The sequence below is a fragment of the Aotus nancymaae genome, unplaced genomic scaffold (genome assembly GCF_030222135.1).
Source record: "Aotus nancymaae isolate 86718 unplaced genomic scaffold, 86718_ANA_hifiasm-v0.15.2.pri h1tg000067l, whole genome shotgun sequence".
NCBI classification, from domain to species: domain Eukaryota; kingdom Metazoa; phylum Chordata; class Mammalia; order Primates; family Aotidae; genus Aotus; species Aotus nancymaae.
This window is the reverse complement of record NW_026988482.1, coordinates 22,703,084-22,715,144: the sequence shown is the minus strand read 5'-3', so window position 1 is coordinate 22,715,144 and position 12,061 is coordinate 22,703,084. Positions and strand designations below refer to the sequence as shown.

General features: G+C 47.5%; 1 protein-coding gene across 4 annotated transcripts in view; it reads right to left on the bottom strand.

Annotated features, from left to right (window-relative positions):
- DHX30 (DExH-box helicase 30) overlaps positions 1-12,061 on the bottom strand; it is a 50,688-nt gene that overhangs the window by 26,576 nt on the left and 12,051 nt on the right. The window contains exons 4-5 of one of the 4 annotated variants that reach the window (XM_012473832.2): positions 5,845-5,940; positions 3,750-3,778 (exon numbers count right to left, since the gene is read on the bottom strand). The exons of 1 other annotated variant lie outside the window; for it this stretch is intronic. In XM_012473832.2, the coding sequence (XP_012329255.1) occupies positions 3,750-3,756 (7 nt within the window). In that variant the 5' untranslated portion in view covers positions 3,757-3,778; positions 5,845-5,940. 2 more of the 4 variants (XM_012473828.2, XM_012473831.3) reach the window with 2 other exon arrangements.

The window sequence follows — 12,061 nt, the reverse complement described above, 5'->3', positions numbered from 1 at the left end:
TTTTTTTTGAGTCAGAGTCTTGCTCTGTCACCCAGGCTGGAGTGCAGTGGGGTGATCTCAGCTCACTGCAATCTCCACCTCCCAGGTTCAAGTGATTCTCCTGCCTCAACCTCCCTAGTAGCTGGGATTATAGGCACCCGCCACCACACCTGGCTAATTTTTGTATTTTTAGTAGAGATGGGGTTACACCATATTGGCCAGGCTGGTCTCTTGGCCAAGCTGGTCTCAAACTCCTAACCTCATAATCCACCCGCCTCGCCCTCCCAAAGTGCTGGGATTACAGGCATGAGCCACTGTGCCCAGCCAGACGTTTAGACTTTTAGGTTAAAAAAAAAAAAATCAAGGAATGCACCCAACTACTTTGTTCTCAGGGGATTCTTTGTCCCTGATATGGTTTGGCTGTGTCCCCACCCAAATCTCATCTTGAATTGTAGCTCTCATAATTCCCACGTGTTGTGGGAGGGACCTGGTGGGAGGTAATTGAATTATGGGGGCAGTTTCCCCCATACTGTTCTCATGGTAGTAAGTCTCACGAGATCTGATGGTTTAATAAGGGGAAACCCCTTTCACTTGGCTCTCTTTCTCTCTTGTCTGCCACCATTTAAGAGGTGCCTTTTGCCTTTCACCATAATTGTGAGGCATCCCCAGCCATGTGGAACCGTGGGTCCATTAAACCTCTTTTTCTTCATAAATTACCCAGTCTTAGGTATGTCTTTATCAGCAGCATGAAAATGGATTAATGCAGTCCCCTTTTCCTATTCATTTATTTCAACTGGGTTCTAACAGCAACAGTCACCCTGAGCAAGTTTTTCACCTCCACAAACCTCACTGACTCTTTTAAGATGAGGGTAACTCTTTTTTTTTTTTTTTTTTTTTTTTTTTTTTTTTTTTTGAGACGGAGTTTTTGCTCTTTTTACCCAGGCTGGAGTGCAATGGCGCGATCTCGGCTCACCGCAACCTCCGCCTCCTGGGTTCAGGCAATTCTCCTGCCACAGCCTCCTGAGTAGCTGGGATTACAGGCACGCGCCACCATGCCCAGCTAATTTTTTGTATTTTTAGTAGAGACGGTGTTTCACCATGTTGACCAGGATGGTCTCGATCTCTTGACCTCGTGATCCACCCGCCTCGGCCTCCCAAAGTGCTGGGATTACAGGCGTGAGCCACCGCGCCCGGCCCAGAGGGTAACTCTTTACAGCAGCTCTTCGCACTCTTCTGTGATCTTCTCACTGGTCTAGAGCAGGAGTTGGCAAACTACAGCCTGCAGCCCACATCCAGGCCCCTGTCTGTTGTTAGAAAGTTTTATTGGAACACAGCCATGCTCATTTGCTATGTTATTCTATTATGTCATTTGCTATTAACTATGACTGTTTTCATTCCATAATGGCAGAGTTAAATAACTGCAACAGAAAGCATATGCCCACACAGCCTAAAATATTTATTACTTGACCCTTACAAAAAAAAGTTTGCCAACTCCTGCTCTAAAGGACCTTAAAGACTGGGCATGGTGGCTCAGGCCTGTAATTCTGACACTTTGGGAGGCAGAAGTGGGCAGATCACCTAAGGTCAGGAGTTCAAGACCAGCCTGGCCAACCTGGTGAAACCCCGTCTCTACTAAAAATACAAAAATTAGCTGGGTGTGATGGTGCATGCCTGTAATCCCAACTACTCGGGAAGCTGAGGCAAGAGAATGGCTTGAACCCAGGAGAGAGGTTGCAGTGAGCTGAGATCGCGTCGTTGCACCCCAGTCTGGGCAACAAGAGCAAGACTCCATCTCAATCAATCAATCAATCAATCAAGAACCTTAAAGTTAGAAAAAAGTCCAGGTGCAGTGGCTCATGCCTGTAATCCCAGCACTTTGGAAGGCTAAGGCAGGCAGATCACTTTAGCCCAGGAGTTGGAGACCAGCCTGAGCAAAATAGCGAAATCCCCTTCTCTACTAAAAATACAAAATCAGTTGGGCATGGTGGTACGTGCCTGTAGTCCCAGCTACCAGGGAGGGTGAGGCACAAGAATCGCTTGAACCCAGGAGGTAGAGGTTGTAGTGAGCTGACATCATGCCACTGCATTCCAGCCTGGGTGACAGAGTGAGACTCCATCTCATAAATAAATAAATAAATAACAAAATAAAACAAAGGCAAAAAAAGAAAGAGGGCTTGAGGCATGCTCCCCTTTCTTTACACCAACATTAAGTCTTCTCCATATTCTTGGAGGAGAGAAAGTTGACTCCTTTGCCTGTGAAAAAGGAGAGTTCTGAAAAAATAAAGGGTTTAACTGGCTCAGCGATCTCCCTATCTACTTCTGGAATTGAGTATGACATCTGGTACTACATGTGCTAAACAACTACACCAAGCAGCACAAAATTAAGGTATAAAGGATCTGCTGAATACATGGGAGGATGCTTTAGGAATTGAAACTTTGGTGGCCCCAGAAAAAGGCATCAGGAGGAAACCCCAAGATAGGTTCAGGCTTTGGGGAAGAGCAGAGAACTTCTGGAGGGAAAGAGAAGGGACCACCAACACCTAAAGAAACCGGGAGTCTCAGCCAATATTTTGGCAACTTAACCATATTTAGATATTTTACACATGGTCAAAATGGCAAGAAAGGATCCACTTGGCTGGCAAGGAGAGGGGTAAGGGGAGCTATGGGAGCCAGGTGGGCACCAGACCACCTGTCCTCCTGGCTTCCTCTTCCACATAAACCACAGGTCTCTTTTTTTCTTTTTTCTTTTTTGGTTTTGTTTTGTTGGTTTTTTTGTTTTTTTCTGAGTCAGAGTCTTGCTCTGTCACCCAGGCTGGAGTGCAGTGGTGCGATCTCGGCTCACTGCAACCTCCACCTCTCAGTTTCAAGCAATTCTCCTGCCTCAGTCTCCTGAGTAGCTGGGATTACAGGGACCCACCACCACGCCTGGCTAATTTTTTGTATTTTTAGTAGAGATGGGGTTTCACCAGGTTGACCAGGCTGGTCTTGAACCGCTGGCCTCAGATGATCCACCTGCCTCGGCCTCCCAAAGTGCTGGGATTCCAGGCGTAAGCCACCGCGCCTGGCCAGCCACAAGTCTCTTGACGTAAACCACCACATCAAGAAGAGGGGACACATCTATACAAGGCAATGGACAGGAAAGATCAGTTTTGTGGCCCCCAAGATCCTGCCAGAAGTGTCATCCCATGGTGCTTTCTGTGTCTCAAAGCTGAGCGGGTGGGCAGAGTGACAGAACAGCCAGAGGTGAGTTTCTTGATGTACTCACCCTTTACCATGGAAGGAAGCCTTGGGAAGACATTGGCAGTGGAGGGAGGAGGGTCAAGAAGGTAGGGAGGTGATCATTTTTTTCAGTTCCAAATCTGATTCTGCTGAATACTGTGATGGATACAAATGGCCACCATTTTCTGTGCACTCTTTTGCTTATGTGAACACCAGAGAGACTGTTGCTGCAACACATCTCCTAAGGGCAGGAGCACCACTGAAGCCTCTAATGAGCTAGAAAGCACTCGGGAGAGGCCTAATCACTATCTGCAGGCTAACAGGCTGTTGCTTCTAGCTGAGAGAGTAAAGGCAAAATGCATACACCCACGGATGCCTCCTGGAGGCGCAGCTGTGAGGAGACCAACAGGCCCAGGGGTCTGTGCTCTCTGGGGAAGTGTTCTCCTCTGCGTGTGCTCAAGAAGGCACTGCCTAGCTGGCTGCCTCGTTAACCCAGACTAACCTTCTTCAAGCTTAGCCAAAGCACATCTGACACTCTCAGAGCCACTCACCTGCCATGTTGGAAATGTTAACGTTCAGCCTTTTCGAGTTACAGGGCATTTTAAGAAAGAAAAAAAAAAGGGCAATCAACTCTTGTTTTGGTAACGGTAGGGGGGCTGGCATTTCTTTAAAACCTAAGTCAAATGGTGAGGGGGCTAGAAGTACTCATTTCTATCCTGCTGTCGGTAGTCAGGACCCCGGCAGCAGGAGGGCAGTAGGTGTGGAAACTGCCTGGGACACAGCAGCAGCAGCATCGGCTGCAGAAACTGAGGTGCTCTGTGTTCCCCGCACCCCTCCTGAGCTCTTGACCATCAAAGCACTTTATAGACAGAGCCTAGAGTAGACACACTGTCTCCAGATGAGGCAATGACTCTATGACCTAAAACAGTGCTCCTTCCGCTAGGCAGAGGGGTGTGAACAGGCAGCCTATGGGGCAGCCTGAGAGCAGCTGTCGGGTCAGAAAGACTGCCAGGAGCACTGACCTCAGCAGGAATGGAAATGTCTATTAATAAGTCTGAGGGGCCGGGAGCGGTGGCTCACGCCTGTAATCCCAGCACTTTGGGAGGCCGAGGTGGGTGGATCACGAGGTCAAGAGATCGAGACCATCCTGGTCAACAAGGTGAAACCCCGTCTCTACTAAAAATACAAAAAATTAGCTGGGCATAGTGGCGCGTGCCTGTAATCCCAGCTACTCAGGAGGCTGAGGCAGGAGAATTGCCTGAACCCGGGAGGCGGAGGTTGCAGTGAGCCAAGATCGCGCCATTGCACTCCAGCCTGGGTAACAAGAGAAAGACTCCGTCTCAAAAATAATAATAATAATAAAATAAAAATAAAAATAAATAAAAATAGGGCCGGGCGCTGTGGCTCACGCCTATAATCCCAGCACTTTGGGAGGCTAAGACGGGTGGATCACGAGGTCAAGAGATCGAGACCATCTTGGTCAACATGGTGAAACCCCGTCTCTACTAAAAATACGAAAATTAGCTGGGCATGGTAGCGCACGCCTGTAGTCCCAGCTACTCGGGAGGCTGAGGCAGGAGAATTGCTTGAACCCAGGAGACGGAGGTGAGCCGAGATCGCGCCATTGCACTCCAGCCTGGGTAAGAAAAGTGAAACTCCGTCTCAAAAAATAAATAAATAAATAAATAAATAAATAAAAATAAAGAGCTGGTACCTTTTAAAAAAATAAATAAATAAAATAAGTCTGAGGGAGCTGGGCACGGTGGCTCCTGCCTACAATCCCAGCACTTTTGGAAGCTAAGGCAGGCAGATCACCTGAGGTTGGGAGTTTGAGACCAGCCTGACCAACATGGAGAAACCCCCTCTCTACAAAAAATACAATATTAGCCGGGAGAATCACTTGAACCCAGGGGGCAGAGGTTGCAGTGAGCCTAGATCACACCATGGCAGCCAGCCTGGGCAACAAGAATGAACCTCCATCTCAAAATAATAAGTCTGAGGGAGGAGAGGAGGTGCTCGTGTGCAGAGATGCTTCCCTGGGTCCTATCCCTGGCCCCATCCCTGGGTACTGGTAAAGCCTGAGATAAGCTGCCACTTACCTGATGCTCTAACATTCTCCCCAATCAAAAGGACAACCTACCTTGCCAAATGAACTGAGAGGCACATTTTAATGTCAGTAAAGTGCTTTGAGGTGCCACAGGGGAGACAGGAAAGTGATCTGTGTGTATCCCCAAAGCCTCCAAGATGGAGAGCACTAGGACTGAGTCAGGGCTGTCTATTCCAGCCCTGCTACAAGCACCCTGCTCTCTGAGCCACCTCATCAGGGACTTCTAGGAGCCTCAACGCCCAAGCCCTGCAGATTCTCCATGCTGGTGCTGAGAGAACCACCCAAACTGAGCCTAGGCTTTAGTTCAGGCCACACAAGGAGGCCCAAGAAGACTGCAGGGTCCAGGCCATGAGTCCAAGGATCATGAACAAACCTGGACCTTTCCATTTCTCCCTCAGGGCTTCAACAGCTCTGCTAACCCCACCCCTCCTCGCTCGCTTTCTGGAGGCCTGTGGCTCTGGCACCAGGGCTCCCACTGCCACCCACCTCCCCACAGACCCTGGACCAAGCTGTTGCTGGAGGCAAGGCTCCTCCCTTACCTCGAGAGATGGTCCCTCCAGGGGCAGGGTTGACACACATGGGTGGAAGGCGGGGTGGGGGAAGTTTGCACTGACGCTGCCTGTGCTGGGCCCGATCTGGGGAAAGAGAGAGGGCATCAGGGCGACATGTTCTCACCCCTCACAGTTACAGACCCCTGAACTGACTCACGCAGAGCATCCGTGAGGAGCTCTGGGCAGCAGGGCTGCTGGATGGTGCTGGGAGCAGCCACAGGTTCTGCAAAACAGCACTAACAATGCCACACAGGAAGAAGGCAAGCGTCTCATACGATGTGATACGTGACAGCCTTGGAGAGAGTGCTCAAACTCTTTCCTGTTCCCTTAGCTACCCGCTACAAGGTTAACACCCATCCTACATACTTCTCTTCGTCTTAAGTTGTGAGGATGTGACAGGACAACAGGAGAAAGCTGAAAGCCTCAGTACCACGTCAACTCAAAGCACCATGTATCCTCCTCTTATGGTAGCTACCTACACCTTTGCTGTGGGTTCCCTGATGGCTACCTCAGCCACCAAATCTCAAATCAGTTTTTCCCTCCAAGAGCTGGGCAAGAGAGGGACGACTGGACTACGTGTGTCCAGCCTGAGAGCTAAAACTAGACCCAACCCATACTTACCAGCCTTCTCCCTCTAACAGAGAACAACTTGCCATTCCAAATATTTCCATTCATTTGGAGGCTAAATGCTACTTATTAGTAACCTACAAAGTACTTTTCTAAGAAGTCCCAAAAACTTGAGGAACATGAATGAAAATTAAGACACTCACTGAGTCTTCCACGGGAAGATGGAAATGTATGGGTAAGGAAGGCTTAAGGCCCTTTTAAACCACCTAAATGGTGACCTTTTGAGAGTCACTAGTCTGGGGGGTGCGAGACTAGCTGTGCTCTTTGTCCTCCTCGTTTCAGTATAGTAAATGGGGCAGAAGAGGAGCAGAGACAGCTGAAGCATGAGAAACCACCTGTTCTACAAAGATGTCCATTTGTGGAATGCAAAGTGACTCATATACACTTGGTATATGAGGAGAAAGATATCATTAAAACATAGCTCGTTTCAAAAAATTCTGAAGGCAAAGGAGCTGAAAAAGCAGGAGTAGAATTATAATCTTCAGCAGGAAAGAAAAAGCCCTTTCAGCTATTTCTCTCTTTTTATTAAAACTGAGTGCCTATAGAGAATCAAGGTGGTAGATACAAGGGTGTTCGCTATACAATTTTTTCAATATTTCAGTATTTTTGAAAATGTTCACAATAAAATGTTGCAGAGGGGGCAAGTCCTGCACTCAGACACTCCCCCTAGTCCCATCTGCACACACTCCTTTACCACAGTGGCTGTTTCAGAGCTCCACCTCCACCTGGGCTTCCTCAGCAACTGCCGGCTCTGCTCACATTAGAAGGCTCTTTGTGGCCAGGCGCAGTGGCTCACACCTGTAATGCCAGCATTTGGGAGGCCAAGGCCGGCAGAGCACCAGGTCAAGAGATCAAGACCATTCTGGCCAACACGGTGAAACCCTGTCTCTACTAAAAATACAAAAATTAGCTGGGCATGGTGGCACAAGCCTGTAATCCCAGCTACTTGGGAGGCTAAGGCATGAGAATCACTTGCACCTGGGAGGCAGAGGTGGCAGTGAGCTGAGATTGCACCACTGCACCCCAGTCTGGCAACAGAGTGAGATTCAGTATCAAAAAAAAAAAAAAAAAAGCCGGGCGCGGTGGCTCACACCTGTAATCCCAGCACTTTGGGAGGCCGAGGTGGGTGGATCACGAGGTCAAGAGATCGAGACCATCCTGGTCAACATGGTGAAACCCCATCTCTACTAAAAATACAAAAAATTAGCTGGGCATGGTGGCGCGTGCCTGTAATCCCAACTACTCAGGAGGCTGAGGCAGGAGAATTGCCTGAATCCAGGAGGCGGAGGTTGCGGTGAGCCGAGATCGTGCCATTGCACTCCAGCCTGGGTAACAAGAGCGAAACTCCATCTCAAAAAAAAAAAGATGGGGTTTCGCCATGATGGCCAGGCTGGTTTTGAACTCCTGACCTCAGGTGACCCACCCCCCCTCGGCCTCCCAAAGTGCTAAGATTACAGGCTTGAGCCACCACGCCCGGCCTGCTCTTTGTACATTTTTAGCATCATATCACCCTGACCTGCCTGCCTAGGTGGTCCAAAGCATTTTCCCAAGCACCAGTGATTTTTGTCATATTTTGGTCATAAAGTTGCAGTTGCATGGACCCAATTCTATTTTTCCCATAAGGTCTCTTATAATATTTGTAGATGTGTGATTTTTTTCTTTCTTTTTATTTTACAGGTATGTGATTTTACAGAAAACATACATAGGGTTACAGCAGACGTGCTTGTAGGATCTTCTAGAACTAAGTGCCTAGGATCAAGGTTTATTTTGAAACTAATTCCAGGTCTGCCTTGAAGCTAAGGTTGGAAATGACCAGCTCAACCTCTCCATTCCTGTTTAAGGAGGGTCCTCATTCACATCCAGGGATGCTGGATTGAAAAAAAAAAAAAAAGAATAAATGATTCAATGATTAGTTATTATCTCATTAAGCATTTTTGGCAATTGGGAGAGAGCTGTTACAATCCCACAACTTAATTAGGCTCACTTCTGACTATGTAGCTAGAGAGAAAATTTACATTCTTGCTATTGATCCAATGTTTTTCAAAGTTGTGTGCTGGCTGTGAAAGACTCAGCTTGCTCTTTTTTTTTTTCTTTTTTTATTGTTCAGCTTGCTCTTTGTAGCCTGAATCAGATAGCATTAAAAGTAAGAAATCAGACAGCTGAGATGTTGGCAAGGGCAGTAACAAGTAACTTACTCAGCATATGGGCATTCTAGCCAACGGCTTTGTTAAATCACATAATGGGGAAGACAGTAGCTAGCCACAAGACCCAGTGAGCCACCATCCACAATGCTGCATGGAATTGCTATAACTGTTTCTTTTTTTATTTTTTTTTCTTTTCTCTCCAGATTAGCTGTACTACATTATGCTATAGCTGTTTCTATCAGAACCATCAAATGGCCCATCCCATTGAGACTATAAGCTCCAGAGTACCAGGAAGCATCTCTGAAATACAGCTCACTTCACCCTAGTGTCTCCTACACAGCAGGTGCTAAATCATGCAACCTCACAGCATACTGCATGCTGAGGGAGGCCATAGCTCTCCAGTATGTATCAAGAGCATACCATGCCCAAGACTAAGAATTGAGCACAGACCACAGCCGGGTGCTTTTCCTGTATTTCAGCTTTAATAACTTCACTGTAGTCCTGAAGACAGGGAGTAAGAAACAGGATCAGGTAAGTTAACACCTTGCTAATATTAAGGAAAGCCATATTCAAGCCCCAGTCAGACAAACTTGGGAGCCTCAAGCTTCACATCAACTTACATTTCTGCTCAAGTTTCATGACACCCTAGGAGCTCATAATTTCATAATGAGGAACAAAGAAACATGTAAAAGGAAAACTCAAGCCAAGCACAGTGGCTCACACCTGTGGTCCGTACACTTTGGGAGGCCAAGGCAGGAGGAGTACTTGAGGCCAAAAGTGTGAGAATAGCCTGGGAAACATAGGAAGATTGTTTCCACATATATATACATATATTTTTTTTTTTTTAGTTACTTTTTAAAATTTTATTTATTTATTCATTTATTTGAGACGGAGTCTTGCTCTGTCACCCAGGCTGGAGTGCAGTGGTGCAATCTCAGCTTACTACAACCTCCGCCTCCTGGGTTCAAGTGATTCTCCTGCCCCAGCCTCCCAAGTAGCTGGGACTATGGGTGTGCACCACCACGCCCAACTAATTTTTTGTATTTTTGGTAGAGACGGGGTTTCACCATGTTAGCCAGGATGGTCTTCATCTCATGACCTCATGATTCACCCACCTCAGCCTCCCAAAGTGCTGGGATTACAGGCGTGAGATACCATGCCTGGCCCAAAATTTTATTTCTTAAAAAATACAGAGAGATGGGGTCTCATCATGTTGCCCAGGCTGCTCTCAAACAATCTTCTTGTCTTGGTCTCCCAAAGTGCTGGGATTAAAAGCATGAGCCACTGTGCCCAGACAAAAAAAATCTTTTTTTCTTTTTTTTTTTTTGAGACGGAGTTTCGCTCTTGTTACCCAGGCTGGAGTACAATGGCGCGATCTCGGCTCACCACAACCTCCGCCTCCTGGGTTCAAGCAATTCTACTGCCTCAACCTCCTGAGTAGCTGGGACTACAGGCACGCACCACCGTGCCCGGCTGATTTTTGAATTTTTTTTTTTTTTTTTTTTTAGTAGAGATGGGGTTTCACCATGTTGGTTAGGCTGGTCTTGAACTCCTGACCTCAGGTAATCCACCCAGCTTGGCCTCCCAAAGGGCTGGGATTACAGGCGTGAGCCACTGTGCCCAGCCCCTAAAAATTTTTTTTTAATTAGTCAGGCATGGTGGCGTATGCCTATATTTCCAACTACTCACTTGAGCCCAGGAGTTCAAGGTTACAGTGATCACATCACTGCACTCCAGCCTGGGCAACAGAGTGAGACCTTGTCTCAAAAAACTTTTTTTTTCTTTTTTTTAAATGGAGTATCACTCTGTCACCTGGCTAGAGTGCAGTGGTGTGATCTCAGCCCACTGCAACCTCTGCATCCCAGGTTCAAATGATTCTCCTGCCTCAGCCTCCCAAGTAGCTGGGATCACAGGCTGTGCACCACTGTACCCAGCTAATTTTTGTAATTTTAGTAGAGATGGGATTTCGCCATGTTGGTCAGGCTGGTCTCAAACTCCTGACCTCAGGTGATCCACCCGCCTTGGCCTCCCAAAGTGCTAGGATTACAGGCGTGATCCGCCGCATCCGGCAAAAAACTTTTTTTTTTTTTGAGATGGAGTCTTGCTCTGTCACCCAGGCTGAAGTACAATTATGTGATCTCGGCTCACTGCAACCTCTGCCTACCGGGTTCAAGTGATTCTCCTGCCTCAGCTTCCCGAGTAGCTGGGATTACAGGCTCCCGCCACCACACCCAGTAATTTTCTTTTTTGAGACGGAGTCTCACTCTGTCACCAGACTGGAGTGCAGTGGCGTGATCTCAGCTCGCTGCAACCTCCACCTTCTGGGTTCAATCGATTCTCCTGCCTCAGCCTCCTGAGTAGCTGGGACTACAGGCGTGCACCACCACACCCAGCTAATTTCTGCATTTTTAGTGGAGACGGGGCTTCACCGTATTGGCCAGGATGGTCTCAATCTCCTGACCTTGTGATCCACCCGCCTTGGCCTCTTTTTTTTTTTTTTTTGAGACAGAGTCTCGCTCTGTCGCCACGCGGGAGTGCAGTGGCACAATCTTGGCTCACTGCAACCACCCCCTCCAGGGTTCAACCAATTCTCCTGCCTCAGCCTCCTGAATAGCTGGGATTACAGGTGTGCAACACCACACCCAGCTAATTTTTATATTTTTTAGTAGAGTTGGGGTTTCACCATTTTGGCCAGGATGGTCTCGATCTCTTGACCTCATGATCCGCCTATCTCAGCCTCCCAAATTGCTGGAATTACAGGCATGAGCCACTGTAGCCAGCCTAATATTTGTAATTTTAGTAGAGACAGGGTTTCACCATGTTGTCCAGGCTGGTCCCAGCCAAAGAACATTTTTTTTGATAAAAAATAAAGGAAAACTCCATAAGAAATAAAAAGCAGTTCTATACAACAATAGAAATGTTACAAAGCCACACACAACCAATTGCCAAGGTCATAATGCAAACCCTAAGTCCTAGCAGCATTCAGAAGACAGGAGAAGCTGGCCCCAGTGACTTGCCTATAATTCCAGCACTTTGGGGACAGGCGGAGCACCTGAGGTCAGGAGTTCAAGACCAGCCTGGCTGACATGGCAAAACCCTGTCTCTAGTAAAAATAAAAAAAAATTAGTGGGGCCTGGTGATGTGCATCTGTAGTTCCAATTACTCAGGAGGCTGAGGTGGGAGGATTGCTTGAGCCCAAGAGGTGGAGGGTGCAGTGAGCCGAGATCATGCCACTGCACTGAGAGCCTGGGCACAAAGCAAGATCCTGTCTCAAAAGGAAAAGAAAAAAAAAAGAAGACATGATATGGCATTCACCCTTATAGTCAGGAAACCATGAAAAGATAGGTTTGCCTAAAGAAAAACATTTAAAGCAGTGACTCTTTGTGTGATTAATGGTTTCCCTGAGACCTTCAAGCATAAAATGGTTGTTGGTC